General features: G+C 41.0%; 1 protein-coding gene across 1 annotated transcript in view; it reads left to right on the top strand.

Moving 5' to 3' along the window:
- The window catches only part of DNAH11 (dynein axonemal heavy chain 11), a 293,766-nt gene that overhangs the window by 212,950 nt on the left and 65,170 nt on the right, over positions 1 to 15,646 (top strand). Inside the window, exons 61-62 of the mRNA XM_077808745.1 lie at positions 437 to 538; positions 14,820 to 14,954. Of these exons, the coding sequence (XP_077664871.1) occupies positions 437 to 538; positions 14,820 to 14,954 (237 nt within the window). The remainder of the gene's footprint in view (positions 1 to 436; positions 539 to 14,819; positions 14,955 to 15,646) is intronic.

Raw genomic sequence — 15,646 nt, 5'->3', positions numbered from 1 at the left:
TTAATTCTGAGACCAAAAAAATCATTCCACATGTGAATTGATTTGATTTGCACAGCAGACCGGTTTTCCCAAATTGAACCCCTCCCCCACTTATTCTGTGCTAAGGAAACAAAAGTTGGAAAGAGTTTGGGATAAATGGGCAGCGTTCATTTCTATTTAAGATATTCTTAAATAAGCTACTGTCAGAACTACAAGGGATAACTCCTCTCCCAGAAAGCAAGTTGTATATGTGTATAGCTATAATTTTGTATTTATTGTAGGTTTGTATGTATTTCACTACCATGTACAAAGGTAGAGCAAATGTATGCAACCTGTGACTTACTGGTTTGTTGTACAGATTAGAAGCTCTTTCATCAGATGTCATTTGCCGTTTTTGTGAATGAATTCAAGACTTACTTTTTGTCCAAATGAAACTATACTCTCTCTCTTTCTTGAGGTGTATTGTGAAGTGGAGCCAAAACGTCATGCACTGGCCCAGGCAAATGTCGAACTAGCAGCAGCCACTGAAAAGCTAGAAGCAATTAGGAAAAAGCTTGTTGTAAGTACTGTCTGAACAACGATAGTCCTCTTCAGGTATCTTGAACTCATTTCATTGGCTTGTGTCCATCTCTATGGCAAGGCACCAACTCTGTCCAGAAAGATAACTGGTTTTATTACTCCCCAGCTCTGAAATGCCATAAAGTCCTTGTTTTATTGTCAAAGATATGGTTGTTCTGTATTAAGCTTTATTACTACTTTTCCTGTAAATCTGTTGAAGAGCATCCTGCATTTTAGACACCTTACAGGGTAATTAGATTCAAAACATAGAGAATCCCTCTAGGCAAAACCTTAAGTTACAAAAAAGACACCCAGACAGAAATAGTCACTCTATTCAGCACAGTTCCTTTCTCAGCCATTTAAAGAAATCATAATCTAACACATACCTAGCTAGATTACTTACTAAAAGTTCTAAGACTCCATTCCTGTTCTCTCCCCAGCAAAAGCTGCATACCGACAGACACAGACCCTTTGTTTCTCTCCCTCCTCCCAGCTTTTGAAAGTATCTTGTCTCCTCATTGGTCATTTTGGTCAGGTGCCAGTGAGGTTACCTTTAGCTTCTTAACCCTTTACAGGTGAGAGGATTTTTCCTCTGGCCAGGAGGGATTTTAAAGGGGTTTACCCTTCCCTTTATATTTATGACAACAAAAAATTACAGAATTTCCCCAAAGCCATTCAGCTACATACAAAACCAATAGATTTAATAAACAAAAATGGCAATTGATATAAATCATTCTGTTATTTATATGAGCTGTATATCCCTGCAGAATCAGTTGTTGTTATATGGCTATTGACTTGTTGGTGGATAGGAGTAACTTCCAGATTGGGCATTGGAAGCTCATGCCCATCTGCATTTATGCTTGGTATTAATTAAATAATAAAAATGTTATTAAATCCCTTCTGAATCTTTAAGAAAAACATTGAGAAACTTGGAGATAGAAACCAGGACCTCAGCTTCTTCAGACCATCCTGTCTTTTGAGATATTGGTTGTACCAAAAAGTATAGTTACCACGAAATATTTATTGAACTCTTTTTCCTGTGTTTATATTCAGAGCCACGTATGCTTACTTTCTGGACAAAAATAATTCTTTACTGCTTTCTTTACTCCTGTCAGCCCTGCTGAATTAACTTAGCTGTGAGAAAGCGATCTGGGATGTTGTCCTGGCTTACTCATTGTCAGATTGTTAACAAAATTCCAATAGAAGGAGCAGATTCTATCCTGAGTCAGACTTGCGCAACTTCATTTCTAACTGGGGAGAATTTGGCATGCAGAATCCTTATTATCGGGGAGTGACATACAAGAAGGAAAGAACCCAGGTTGACTTTCAGTTCCCAGACTGAGTTTGCAAGGCTGGCAAATAGGTGGTTGAGAGGAAGAGGAATAAATCCTTTAAGCATGTTTGATGGTAATAATGATCTGGAAGTCATTGTGAGATACCAAATGTGGGTCTCCCACAGTGCCTTTCTTAGTCAATTTTCAGAGTAGAGAGCTTGTGCTTTCTTGTTCTGTGCTTAATAGCTCAAAAATTTTTTTACTGTCTGCTTATTCTTATAATTCAATAAGATCCCATCTCTGAGTCCAGTTTCTGACCCTTAATATATGTGCATTTCTGATTTTTTCCCCTTATGAATTTCTCTATATGTGGTCATGTGTTTATTTTGCTTTAATTATGGTGAGTTTCCTGTAGGAAAAGTTATACACCACAGGTTAAGTTACAGTTCCCCTTGCTGTTATCTGTTTCCCGTATATGGCCAAATATGTCATCACATTGCATATTTAACATGAATATTTTTCTCAATAGCCATATAGAATACACAATAGATCTTCAGCCAGGCTTCTTTTCACACAGGGGCTGGATGTGGTTACTTGTTCTAGTAAAACAGACAATAGAATGACCGGTTACAGTAAGGAAATCATGAATACTGTAAGATCTCCTGTTGAGCTGGAGAACTCCATGCTTGCTTCTTGCAGCCCACATCTTGGATCTCCTCAGCTTCAATTATGGGGTGGTTTGTTCACAGGCCAGTGGAAAAAATCTTGCAGTTTATCCAAATGCCTTATGTTTTTCCGCAAACTATAGGAAAAAGGGACTACTTCCCAGTGTGTTTTGCTGTTTTACATGAGTAATCTGATTTAAGTAGCTCATTTGTATAAATTACGAATATACTCAAAAAGGCATCCTGAAGCTATGTGGCATTATCAGATTTTGAAATGGGCTCACAATAATTCATAGATTCACAGATACTAAGGTCAGAAGGAACCATTATGATCATCTAGTCTGACCTCCTGCAGAACGCAGGCCACAGAATCTCACCCACTCACTCCTGTGAAAAACCTCTCACCTATGTCTGAGCTATTAAAGTCCTCAAATCGTGGTTTAAAGACTTCAAGGAGCAGAGAATCCTCCAGCAAGTGACCCGTGCCCCATGCTACAGAGGAAGGCAAAAAACCTCCAGGGCCTCTTCCAATCTGTCCTGGAGGAAAATTCCTTCCTGACCCCAAATATGGCAATCAGCTAAACCCTGAGCATATGGGCAAGATTCACCAGCCAGATACTACAGAAAATTCTTTCCTCGGTAACTCAGATCCCACCCCATCTAACATCCCATCACAGGCCATTAGGCCTATTTACCATGAATATGTAAAGATCAATTAATTACCAAAATCATGTTATCCCATCATACCATCTCCTCCATAAACTTGTCGAGTTTAATCTTAAGGCCAGATAGATCTTTTGCCCCCACTGCTTCCCTTGGAAGTCTATTCCAAAACTTCCCTCCTAGAAACCTTCGTCTAATTTCAAGTCTAAACTTCCTGGTGGCCAGTTTATATCCATTTGTTCTTGTGTCCACATTGGTACTGAGCTTAAATAATTCCTCTCCCTCTCCAGTATTTATCCCTCTGATATAGTTATAGAGAGCAATCATATCTCCCCTCAACCTTCTTTTAGTTAGGCTAAACAAGCCAAGCTCCTTGAGTCTTCTTTCATAAGCAAGTTTTCCATTCCTCGGATCATCCTAGTAGCCCTTCTCTGTACCTGTTCCACTTACTGTAATGTAGCACTAGATAAAGGAAAGATACCACTTGGCAGTTACTGCAATGTATTTGAATTGTCCATGTAAAGGTAATGTTTTAATATCGATTACTGATATAATTGAAACATTTTTATTAAAACTTTGTGCTTATCTGACAGTATTATATAAGGCTTAACAAGATTAAAGTCATTATAACACTGCAGTCTAAATCACCAAGAAACATGTACAAACAAACACCTTTCCAGGATTGTCAACTAGATAAAAATAAAAATTTCTTTTAAAAAATATAGTTAAAACTAGGGCTGTCAAGTGATTAAAAAAATTAATCGCCCTGTTAAACAACAATAGAATACCATTTACTTTAAATATTTTTGGATGTTTACTACATTTTCAAATATATTAATTTCAATTACAGCACAGAATACAAAATGTACAGTGCTCACTTTATATTTTTGATTACAAATATTTGCTCTGAAAAAACAAAAAATATTTATTTTTCAATTCACTTCATACCAGTTCTGCAATGCAGTCTCTCTATCATGAAAGTTGAATTTACAAATGTAGAATTATGTACCCCAAAAAATGCATTCAAAAACAAAACAATGTAAAACTTTAGAGCCCACAAGTCCACTCAGTTCTACTTTTTGCTCAGCCAATCACTCAGACAAACAAGGTTGGTTACAATTTGCAGGAGATAATGCTGCCTGCTTCTTGTTTACAATGTCACCTGAAAGTGAGAACAGGCATTCTCATGGCACTGTTGTAGCTGGCGTTGCAAGATATTTACATGCCAGATGCACCAAAGATTCATATGTCCCTTCATGCTTCAAGCACCATTCCAGAGGACATGCTTCCATGCTGATGAAGGGTTCTGCTTGATAATGATACAAAACAGTGTGAACTGACACATGTTCATTTTCATCATCTGAGTCAGATGCCACCAGCAGAAGACTGATTTTCTTTTTTGGTGGTTTGGGTGCTGTAGTTTCCACATCAGTGTGTTGCTCTTTTAAGACTTCTAAAAGCATGCGCCACACTTAGTCTCTCTCAGATTTTGGACAGCACTTCAGATTCTTAAATCTTGGGTTGAGCGCTGTAGCCATTTCTCACAGCGGTACCTTCTTTGCGCTTTGTCAAATCTGCTGTGAAAGTGTTCTTAAAACAAACATGTGCTGAGTCATCGTCTGAGACTGCTATAACATGAAATATATGCATAATGCGGGTAAAACAGAACAGGAGACATACAATTCTCCCCCAAAGGAGTCCAGTCTCAAATTTAATTGACACGTTATTTTTTTAAACAAGCATCAGCAGCATGGAAGCATATCCTCTGGAACAGTGGCCAAAGCATGAAGGGGCATACGAATGCTTAGCATATCTGGCATGTAAATACCAACGCCAGCTACAAAAGTGCCATGCGGATGCCTGTTCTCACATTCAGGTGACCTTGTAAATAAGAAGCAGGCAGCAGTGTCTCCCTTCAATGTAAACAAACTTGTTTGTCGTAGTGATTGGTAGAATAAGAAGTAGGACTGAGTGGACTTGTAAGCTCTAAAATTTTACACTGTTTTATTTCTGAGTGCAGTTATGTAACCAGAAAAAAATCTGCATTTGTAAGTTACACTTTCACGATAGAGATTGCACTTCAGTACTTGTATGAGGTGAATTGAAAAAAACTATTTCTTTTGTTTATCATTTTTACAGTGCATATATTTGTAATAAAAATATAAAGTGAGCACTGTGCACTTTGTATTCTGTGTTGTAATTGAAGTCAATGTTGAAAATGTAGAAAAACATCCAAAAATATTTAATAAATTTCAATTGATATTCTATTGTTATAAGTGCGATTAATCTCAATTAGTTTTTTTTTTAGTTAATCGCATGAGTTAACTGCGATTAATTGACAGCCCTAGTTAAAACCACTTCTGTACAGAAAGCTGGGGAAATAACCTCCAATTAGTAAAGGTTAGATTGTAGGAGCTTCAGCTACAAACAAATTAATCTTATTTTATTACCAGAGTCTTATGATAAAGACCAGTCAGAATTCTCTTCCCAGCTTTGCCACATACTTTGAGCCACAGAGGTTGTCAAGTTTCCCCACCCGTAAAAGTTATGGGATGTCCTGAGGCTTAATTGAGTTAGGTTAAATATTATGAAATATTAGGTTAGATAATAGGGAAAACTTTAAGTATAAGGCTAGTTAAACTCAGAGAAGGCTTCCTAGTGAGGTTAAGAACAGGTTGGACAAACACTTGTCAGGCATGGTCTAGGGTATGCTTGGTCTCCCAAGGCTTGTCCACAGTGGAAAAGTTATCTTGTGTTAGATCACATGTTAACCAACATGATGACCCACCTGACTTTATACTGAGTTGAGAGACAGACTGTCATGTAGAACTGTAGAGTTAATCATGACCTGCTGACAAAATGTTTAACATCTAACATGATAGACTTTGATACAGTGGGGGCCAGATTCTATAGTGAATTTACTTTCCCTTTATGCCACTCAGGCAGCATAAGTGAGTCATAGTCTAGCCGTAAATGTACGGAGGATTCTCCAGTGTAGGGGAACTCTGCTTAGTGCTCATGAGCTGGATTCAGGTCTGTGCCAGGGGTGACAGAACAGGGGGTATCAGGGGGCCGTGGCCCCATCACTTTTAGGGAGCTTCTGACATTCCTGGTCTGTGCCTATGCCCCCCAACATCTAGGTAGGTAGCCTGTAGAGCAGGGATGGGCAAACTACGGCCCGGGGGCCATATCCAGCCCTCCAGATGTTTTAATCTGGCCCTCGAACTCCCGCCGGGGAGCAGAATCAGGGGCTTGCCCCACTCTGCGTGGCTCCCGGAAGCAGTGGCATGTCCTGCCTCTGGCTCCTATGCGTAGGGGCAGCCAGGGGGCTCCAAACCCAGGAACCGCGGCCAATGGGAGCGCAGGGCGGCGCCTGCAGACAGGGCAGTGCGCATAGCCACCTGGCTGCACCTCCACATAGGAGCCGGAGGAGGGACATGCCACTGTTTCCTGGAGCTGCTTGAGGTAGATGCTGCCTGGAGCCTGCACCCTGACCCCCTCCCACACCTTGACCCCCTGACCCAGCCCTGATCCCCCTCCCACCCTCCTAACCCCTCAGTCCCAGGCTGGAGCACCCTCCTGCACCCCCAACACCTCATCCCCACCCCCAGCCGGAGCCCTCACCCGCTCCCACAGCCCAACCCCCAATTTCATGAGCATTCATGGCCCGCCATACAATTTCCATACCCAGATGTGGCCCTCGGGCCAAAAAGTTTGCCGACCCCTGCTGTAGAGGGAGGGGGGAATGCACTGAGGGAAGGAAGGTGCGTAGTGGAGTTTAACTACGCTACACCAATCTTCCACCAGCACAGGCTCTACTAACCACCCTGTATGAGTGGTGCAACGTAGAGCTGCATGACAACTGTTCTAGTATGTGTTGATTCTGACCATCTATACTGCAGTTGGAGTGAGCCTTCCAGCTGAGGTGGTCACACTTGCACTACCTCTGCTTGAGTTAGCATTCCAAAACCAGCAAGGTGGATATTGCGGCTTGGGCTGTGGCCTGGGTGATCCCCTGGGTTTGAACTCATGTGGCTAGCCCTAGTCTCTGCCAGAGCCACAATGTCCACGCTGCTATTTTTAGCATGCCCGATAGAACAAAGCGAGTGCAAGTCTGTTAACCCGGGGAGAGGCTTGCTCCCAGCTGCATTGTAGATATACCCTCTGACTTCCTGCTTCTCCTCCTGCACTAGGCAGAGCTCTGGCACAGGCCTGAGTCTTGCCCTGAGTGTTTAATGGGTTAGAACACATGTTAACGCACGCAATGTAACTTTTCAATATAGACAAGGCCTAATACAGTACCACCCAGCTGATGTGCTACCTTCTACAGGGCACTCCATTCGCAGAGTCTCCTATGCAGTGCCCCAGGTTTGACAGTGAATACAGTTCACCAGGGATTTGAAGGTAAGCAGTATAGGAGAGTGCTGTAATAGAACAGTGGGGAAGGGAAGAGTCACATTGTGGGGTATCTGAACCCAGTAATAGTGGGCATGGAGAGAAGGCAAATGTGATCATTCAGGGGAAGAGAATATGAAACGGGCACCCCACAGACCAAGCACCAGACCTTACCCCGCTTCCAGCTGCCAAAAACCTTCTGTAGCCAGCCTTCCTAACAAGATTTACTTTGTGGCCTTCCACAATACAAGAAAAAATAAAAATTGGGGCCCTCTAGTATTTAAAGATTGTCACTCCTGATCTAAAGTGCCTGCCCTCCTCTCTCTATATCAACAGTAACCTCAGTCTGAGTGAGCCCAGGAAAGCTTCCAAGACTAACTAATCACCAGGTGCCTATACCATCACAAGCAGGTATTCTGCATGTGTAAAATAGCTTACACCAGTGTCAAATCAAGCAGTGTAATAAAAAGATTAAGATTGTCCACATTAGTTGTGAGCACCAGTTCCCATTACTACGATGTAATTAACTGCCCACTCTTCCTCTCTATATTGGAGCATAACAAACGGGATAAGAATGGTGCAGGTTACTTTTCTGTCAAGAATCTCTTGATTCATCATACTGAAGTAGGCATTTATATTTTTCCTACAGCGATCCAAACATCAGTCAATTCATTCACTGGCCTCTATCCTTCAATGCACTCCTCAGACTTTTGCCCATCTTTCTCCAGCTCAGTCCCCTTCCCTGTCCCAATCTTTTTGAAGAATAGAGTTAAAGGCAGAGCGTCATTAGTGACCGCTGTCTCTAGACATGGATTTCCAATGGCTCCCTTCCCTATGTCCCAGTACCATTTTATTGGCCAGCAGAGAAAGTTGTAAATATTTTTCAAATAGAAGTTTTTATAGATAGTAATTTTCTATAATGATTAATAATCATTGCACCCATTAGTCATTAATCAATAATATTTAGTCAGCTTAGGTGACACTATGAGCTTCACCTTTCACTTTTAATGCGTTCTAAAATATATTGTAAAATGAAAAGGAGTACTTGTGGCACCTTAGAGACTAACCAATTTATTTGAGCATAAGCTTTCGTGAGCTACAGCTCACTTCATCATTGTAAAATGATATTAAAATCCCTGTCAAGTGCAAACAATATGATTTATTGTAGGTTTTTGGGGTTTTTTAAAATAACAGATATACCTACTAGTGCAAATGCTGTACATTGTTTAAATATTTATTGTGTTTTAACACCAGTTAAACTTCTTAAAAGAAAAATTAAGTGCACAGATTTCTTCTTGAGTGTTAAACCTTTAAGGCTGGGTTTACATGCGCATGCCCAAGCCTGCAAATGCTTACTTCAATGACAGTTCCCAATATTTTAATGAGACCACTTATGATACTAGGTACTATCCTCTGAAGTAAATGTATGGGGGAATCAGGGTCCATATTAGGAAATACAATAAATAGAAAACTGTTCCATTTTTTAAAAAAAAATTAACTGATAAATATTTGACCCACAGGACTCAGCAACTCCACTGTAAAGACATTATAGTCCATTACTTCAGAAGCATTGGGGGCATAGTATACCGGAAGCACCACAGTAAGACCATATGGTAAAAATCCTTATGAAAATTGTTTAGATACACCCACACACAGAGATAATACGGTGTGTATTAGATCTGACTAGGCAGGGTCGAGCTAGGGTGATATTTGGATGGGAAATGTTGTTTTTATTATTTATCTTTAAAATTGTTTGCATAACACCACAAATTTATCCATCGCTTTATAATGGTGTAAAATACATTTCTTACCTTAAAGAGATTACAATCTTAGGGCCTAATCCAGGTAGCATTTACTACAGAGTGCAAGTGCTTGCCACCATCAGTGGTCGAACAGAGATTCCAGGGCAACATTCATGGGAGTACATGCTTTGCTCAGTAATAAGTGTTTAAAAATGAGTGTGCACCATCCCATAGAATTTAAAGTGATTTAGGATGAAAAAACTCTCTATAACTATAGTTATACAAACATTGGTGTAGCTGACAGGAAGTGTATTGTATAATAACAGCAGTTTACTTTAGGTATGTTGAAGGTCATGAAGCTAAAAATGCATCCTGATCAGAAAGTGCCATAGAAACAAGAATTCTATTAGATAGATAGATTGTTCTTAGAGGAAGATCACTGGCCAGATTCATCAGTACTTTCCCTGTGACTGGCACTGCTCACACTCTGATGATTTTTGTTCAAGAAAGTGTAGGGTTTTCCTTATGTATAATTGCAATATTGCCAACTCTCGTGATCTTTTTCATGAGTGACAGGATTTTGGCGGGGGCTGGAGTCTGGTCTCTCAATAATGTGAGAAGCTCCAGTCTTCCAACCAATTTGAGCCCTGCCAGGTGGCAAACCCCTTCTGATTGGTTGCCTAGCCCCAGGTAGGCAAATGGGGCAGGCAGCCAATCCCAGCTGCTGCAGGAAGAGAGCACCCTCCTCCTTCCCCTCCCCTCAGCAACCTGAATCTATCCTCACAGGAAGGAAGGGAGGGAACAAGAGGGAGCTACGGAACCCAGTGGTTCAAGATGGCTCCATCCACTCTTTTTCCCTCTTCTTCTGTGAGCAACAAGGTCCGGGTGGCACCATTGCTTCTGCATCCCCTGGCCTGGGAAGGGGCAGAGGGGGTGAAGAATGCCAGAACTGCTCCCCACCATCCTGGAAGGCCGAATAGATGGAAGGTGGGAGCTGAACTGATGTATGGTGGGGGCTGTCGGGGCGGCTGAACTGATGTGGGGACAGGATTGATTTGGAGGTTGGGGGGCAGAATTAATTGCAGGGATGGGTATGGGCAGCTGTGGGGGTGAAAAATCTCCTTTCCCAATAAATGTGGGAGAGAGAGAAACACTAATTGTCTCTCACACATGCACACACACTAGGGATGAGCAGGAGAAGTTCAAAAGACAGACCCAAAATAGAACACAATATAATTTAAAAAAAAATGCCATGGATGTTTGGGGAAAATCTCATGATTTTTGATTTTTTGAGGTTGGCTACTGTAATTTGCACTTCTCCAGAAAAAAAAATAAAGGAAAGTCCTGACTGTCTTCTGTCTTTATAATGCTAAATTCCCAGTTGCTGGCCTCTGTAAATGGGTCCTGGTTAATGTCTGTCAGGAATTGGGGCAGGAGCAGTCAAGTCTAGTGGTCAGAGCCAGGATACACAAGCCAGAACTGGGTTACCTGGAGTCAAGGTTGAGACAGAGCTGGAACAAGGCCGGGTGTATCTAAGCAGCAGGTCAGTGATCTGCCTTGATGCACAGACAGCCTCCAGGTGTTTTTCCTACGTCTTCAATAGTGTTCCTGGGCCAATAAGAGAATATGGTAAGCTCCTCTAGTCAGGGCCTCTCTTGGCAGGACATCCAGTGGTGCTTGGCCTCACAAGGCTCACAGCCCATCAGTCACTGCTCTGCCAGACCTGTTGGGTGGCAGCATGGATGTGGCAATTTCTCATGGATCCACAGACCGAGGTTCTGGCTCCCCAGATTCTCACAGTATGGTGGTTACAGGGTGAGCTGGGCTTTAGACCCTTTTTTAGTTCCTGTCAAGTGCACCTCTTTGGTGACAGGTTTCGCTACTGTCATCCCTTTCTGGGTAGAACCATGCAGTCCTACCACTCTAAGAGTGGATCTCTGGGCTGCAGCTCCTCTGTTTACCAACTGTGATAACAGGACAGACCCAGCTGTGTTTGGCACCTGTAAGCCATCTTCCTCCAGGAGCCTGTAACCAGCAGCTGATTAAAAAGCTGATTTAAAACCAGAAGCTGACTCAAGAGCTTCTTCTAAGCCAGTGGTCTTCAACCTGTGGTCCGCGAAACCCTGAGAGTCAACAGACTATGTCTAAGATTTCCAAAGGGGTCTGTACCTCCATTCAAAATTTTAATGGGTCTGCAAATGAAAAAAGATTGAAAACCACTGTTCTAAACAAAGCATTTATTTATGTATTCACCCAAAGGTACATAACAGGCAGAGCGCACAGAGATAAAACTACAGAAGGTCTATATGCCTGTGCTATACCTAAACTTTATTTTTTATTTCCTTGCAAGTTTTGGGTAAGTTCTGTTCAGCCCAGACCCCTGCTCCAGGTTTGGGGGAGAAAACCCCTTCAGCATTCTCTTTTGGCAACTGCTCACTAGAGCTGGTTAAGACTTGGAATTTCTGTTTTGTGGGAAATTTTGACATTTCAAAGTTTTTTGTTTTCATTCCATGTCAGAATGAAAACAAATATTCTTGAAATTTCCCATCAAATGAAAATTCTGAAAACTTTTTTGTTATGGAAAATTGTTTTGGAAATTTTTTTGAATTTTATATTTCATATCTTTTTTTCTTTTTCTTTTTGTATTCCTTCATGACGTCATATTATGCAGTGCTACTACATAATATAATAGTTGAAAATTTCTATTGTTTTTATTTTATTACTAAAATCATTAAGAGCATCCGCTATTTAGTACTAATTGAAACATTATAATGTCTTTTCTAGATAGTCTCCCCTCTTTGTGTTGTATTGAAACAGTTTAACACAGTGTTGCTTCCTTGGGCCATTGCGTCTTTAATGGTTTAGTGCCACTTGATCCGAGGCTTGGGAAAAATTAACCTGGTCTGACTGGAACCAGGCAGGTGGGCATTCCCCAATAAATAGCTCCTGCATTGTTTCCATGAGGACCCTTTGTATTCTCACTGGTGGGGTACCGTATCTTTGTTATTGTTTTGCTTCCTATTTGTTCCCCCCAACAGTCTCCTTTGATTGGACTCTATGCAGTCAGGCAGGATAATATCAAGCAGGTAAACTGAGATACATATGGTATTCATAAAAGATAATACAGATATCTCCATCATTCTCCACAGTCATGAAAGAAAAACTTTTTTAGCTTTGTATGTTAGACTCTTCTTACTATTTGCAGCATTCAAGACTCACTCAGTCCATTAAATCCGGTAGGATCACAGTTAACGTTCCATCTTTTTCAAGTGTCCCTTTGGAAGCCCTCAGAGGATTTTGTCACACAAAATGGGTCATCTTTAACTTTCAGGTTTAAAATCATCATCATAAACACCTCTATAAACAAAACAGAAATCTTGTGGGTAATGAGGGAGCCAATACAAATCACCTTTACATATCAAGATCTAACCTGGCATTCCAGCTGTTCCCTTCTTTCCAACATTTTATTGCTCTCATTGTACTGCTTGAATTCTTTGAAATTTTCCTGATTGTCTGTTTTCACTCCCATGGATTTGCCTATCCAAACTACTGATCTTGGTAATTATAGTCTAAAACATTTCTTCGCAGGAAATCATTCTGTTGTGGAACTGTGTACTCTTTGCTTCTTGGTAGCTCTTCTCTTAGTACCTCTGAGATGGAGTTATTTTTGTGCAAGGCAGAAGTTAGCTAAGCAGTTTCTGAAACCGCTTTGGGGCAGCAAAATGGCTTCAGAAGACCTCTCTGCAACTGCTTTCTTTCAAAAGTCTTTTTTATTGTGTTCTTGCAGTGCCTCACCTGGATGTTCATGTGCAAAAATGAGACTTTCCAACTGGTTACCTTTTTGTTAAATCTTACATAACGACATGTCTGTCACTCAAGCATCTGACTTTGGTGCCATCTTTCTTTCATGTTTCTTCACTCATTTATTTTTTATTTTTTTGCTGTGCTAGGAAGCATTAATTTCCCTTTGGAAGTATAAGGGGGAGGATACCTGGGCGATGGAGAAACTAAATCTATGATCAATACATTGGACTTTTGTGTCTACCTTCTATTAATGATTGTTAAAGGTGACCTGTGAAGGGAGGCGAATGTGTGTGTCCTTGTTTGATTTTTTGTCATAAATAAGGCTACAATTTAGTCACGGGTATTTTTAGTATAAGTTATGGACAGGTCACGGGCAATAAACAAAAAGTCACAGCCAGTGACCTGTCCATGACTAAAAATACCCCAAGCTAAATCTTAGGTGCTGGAGGAAGAAAGGCGCTCCAGCAGATGCTGCTGTTCTGTGGGAGGCTGGGGGTGGGGGTGCTCTGGCCATTGCTGCTCCTCCTACAGGGGGAGGCAGCCCGGGGCACCGCTGCTGCTCCCAGACCGCTGTTCCACAGCAGCTCCCGGGACCGACTACCTGGGGCCACCGAAGCAGCGGCCCGTGCGGCTGGCCCCAGGGTCACCCTAGCTGCTTGGGCAGCCCTGGGGTCAGCCGCTGCAGCAGTGGATGTCACGGAGGTCCTGGAAAGTCACAGAATCTGTGACCTTCATGAAAGACTCACAGCCTTACTCATAAACAGAAGGTGGCTTTTAATTTTTGGTTGTAAAAGTAGGGGAAATGTAGGGTCTTTCGTAGCTTTTTGGTCTTGTTGGAAACTTTCAAGGATTATTGAGAGCTTTCTTAAGCTTTAATGGAAGAGTTGGGCTGACTAATCTTTAATAATAATAATTAATAAAACAAATTCTCCGTATTTCTCAGATGTTTCAGTTAAAGAGGGATGAATAGAAATAATTTTAAACATTCTTGTCTAAAAATCCTTTCCCCACCTTTCAGTCTCTTGTGATACTACTAGTTCTTCAGTTAACCATAGAATCTTCCAGGTTAGAAGAGACCTAGGATTCTCATGTATAACAATGAGCAGAGAGGAAGAATCACGATGGTCTTTTCGTTAAAGCCCTGGACTGGACTTGAGATCTGCATTCCCTTTCTGTATCCACTACAGACTTCCTGTGTGACATGGGGCAAGTCACTTGATGTCCTTGTGCCCTGATGTCCTTCTGTAAAATGGGGATGATTACAATTTCTGTCCGTCATCTTTTTGCTGTCTGTTTATATTGTAAGCTCTTTGGAGCAGGGATTATTTCTTGCTATGTGGTTTGTACGGTGCCTAGTACAATGGGGTCCCAGTCTTGGTTGGGACCTTTAGGCCTTACCATAATACTCATCCTTGTCATATTAAAGCAGAAACCTGATTCCTTTTAAAACAAAGTAACTTCAGACTTTCCTCACCTATCCCTGTGGTCCAGTGTACTCTTCATTATGTCTGTCAATGTATGCTTAATAAGAAACTCTGGAAGTTGTGCGTGCGTGTGTGTGTGTGCGTGCAGCACACAAAATCTGCCAGGAGCTCCACAGACATATAGGAAGACACAGTTCCTGCTTTAAAGACTTCACATCCTTCAGAATGAATGTCATTATATACATGTAAACTATTTATTAAAGTAGAGAAAAAATGGCTGAGGTTACAAAACCCATATCTGACTCTGTTGTGCAGGATCTGGATAGCAATCTGTGCAGACTCACGGCATCATTTGAAAAAGCAATAGCAGAAAAAGTCCAATGTCAAGAAGATGTGAACCGAACCAACAAAACAATTGAGCTGGCTAACAGACTTGTCAAGGGACTTCAGGCAAGTAGATTTTTTTCTTAATGCTGTTTCCAAAATTAATAATTAAATATTTGGAATATTTTAATTATTAATTTTGGAAACTATTTTGATTACATTAAAAAATTCTAGAGCATAAGATATTAAATTCCCAGGTAAATCACTTCAGTAAAAAAACAAGCAAGCAAACACAACCTAATAGGCAAGGTAAGGTAATAGGCAACCAAAATCTGAGAATACTATCAGAGGTGTCATGCATTTTTTTAAAAATCACATGCCCCTCACTAGGTTAAGTTTGCATGGCCCACAGAGAAAAGTCTCCATAACTAAGTCACCACATTTTGTACACAACTGTGAACACATTATGACAGCATGGGCAGCCTCTGGTTAATGAGCAGAGAGACTGAACAATCCTCTCGGTCAGGATTGAGTCATATTGCATCCGCCCACATTGCACTTAGTCTGTAAGTAAGTAGAATACACTAGCTGGATTTTATATATATATATTGCTGTTGCAAAACTATTCATATTTAATAGGAACTAAATGCATTTTTATTAAAAAACATAGTATAATTTTCAATGTAGCCATTATCTTTATGTGTAGACAAATATCATTATAGTAAAACAGATGCCTGTTTAATGGTCAGTTTCTATATAGCCATTCAAGTAAGACATAGTGCTGCTATAATTACTCACACAGATAATGCTGTCTTGAC

The sequence above is a fragment of the Eretmochelys imbricata genome, chromosome 2 (genome assembly GCF_965152235.1).
Source record: "Eretmochelys imbricata isolate rEreImb1 chromosome 2, rEreImb1.hap1, whole genome shotgun sequence".
NCBI lineage: Eukaryota > Metazoa > Chordata > Testudines > Cheloniidae > Eretmochelys > Eretmochelys imbricata.
Note: the sequence above shows the minus strand (reverse complement) of the source record. Positions and strands in the feature narration are given on the sequence as shown.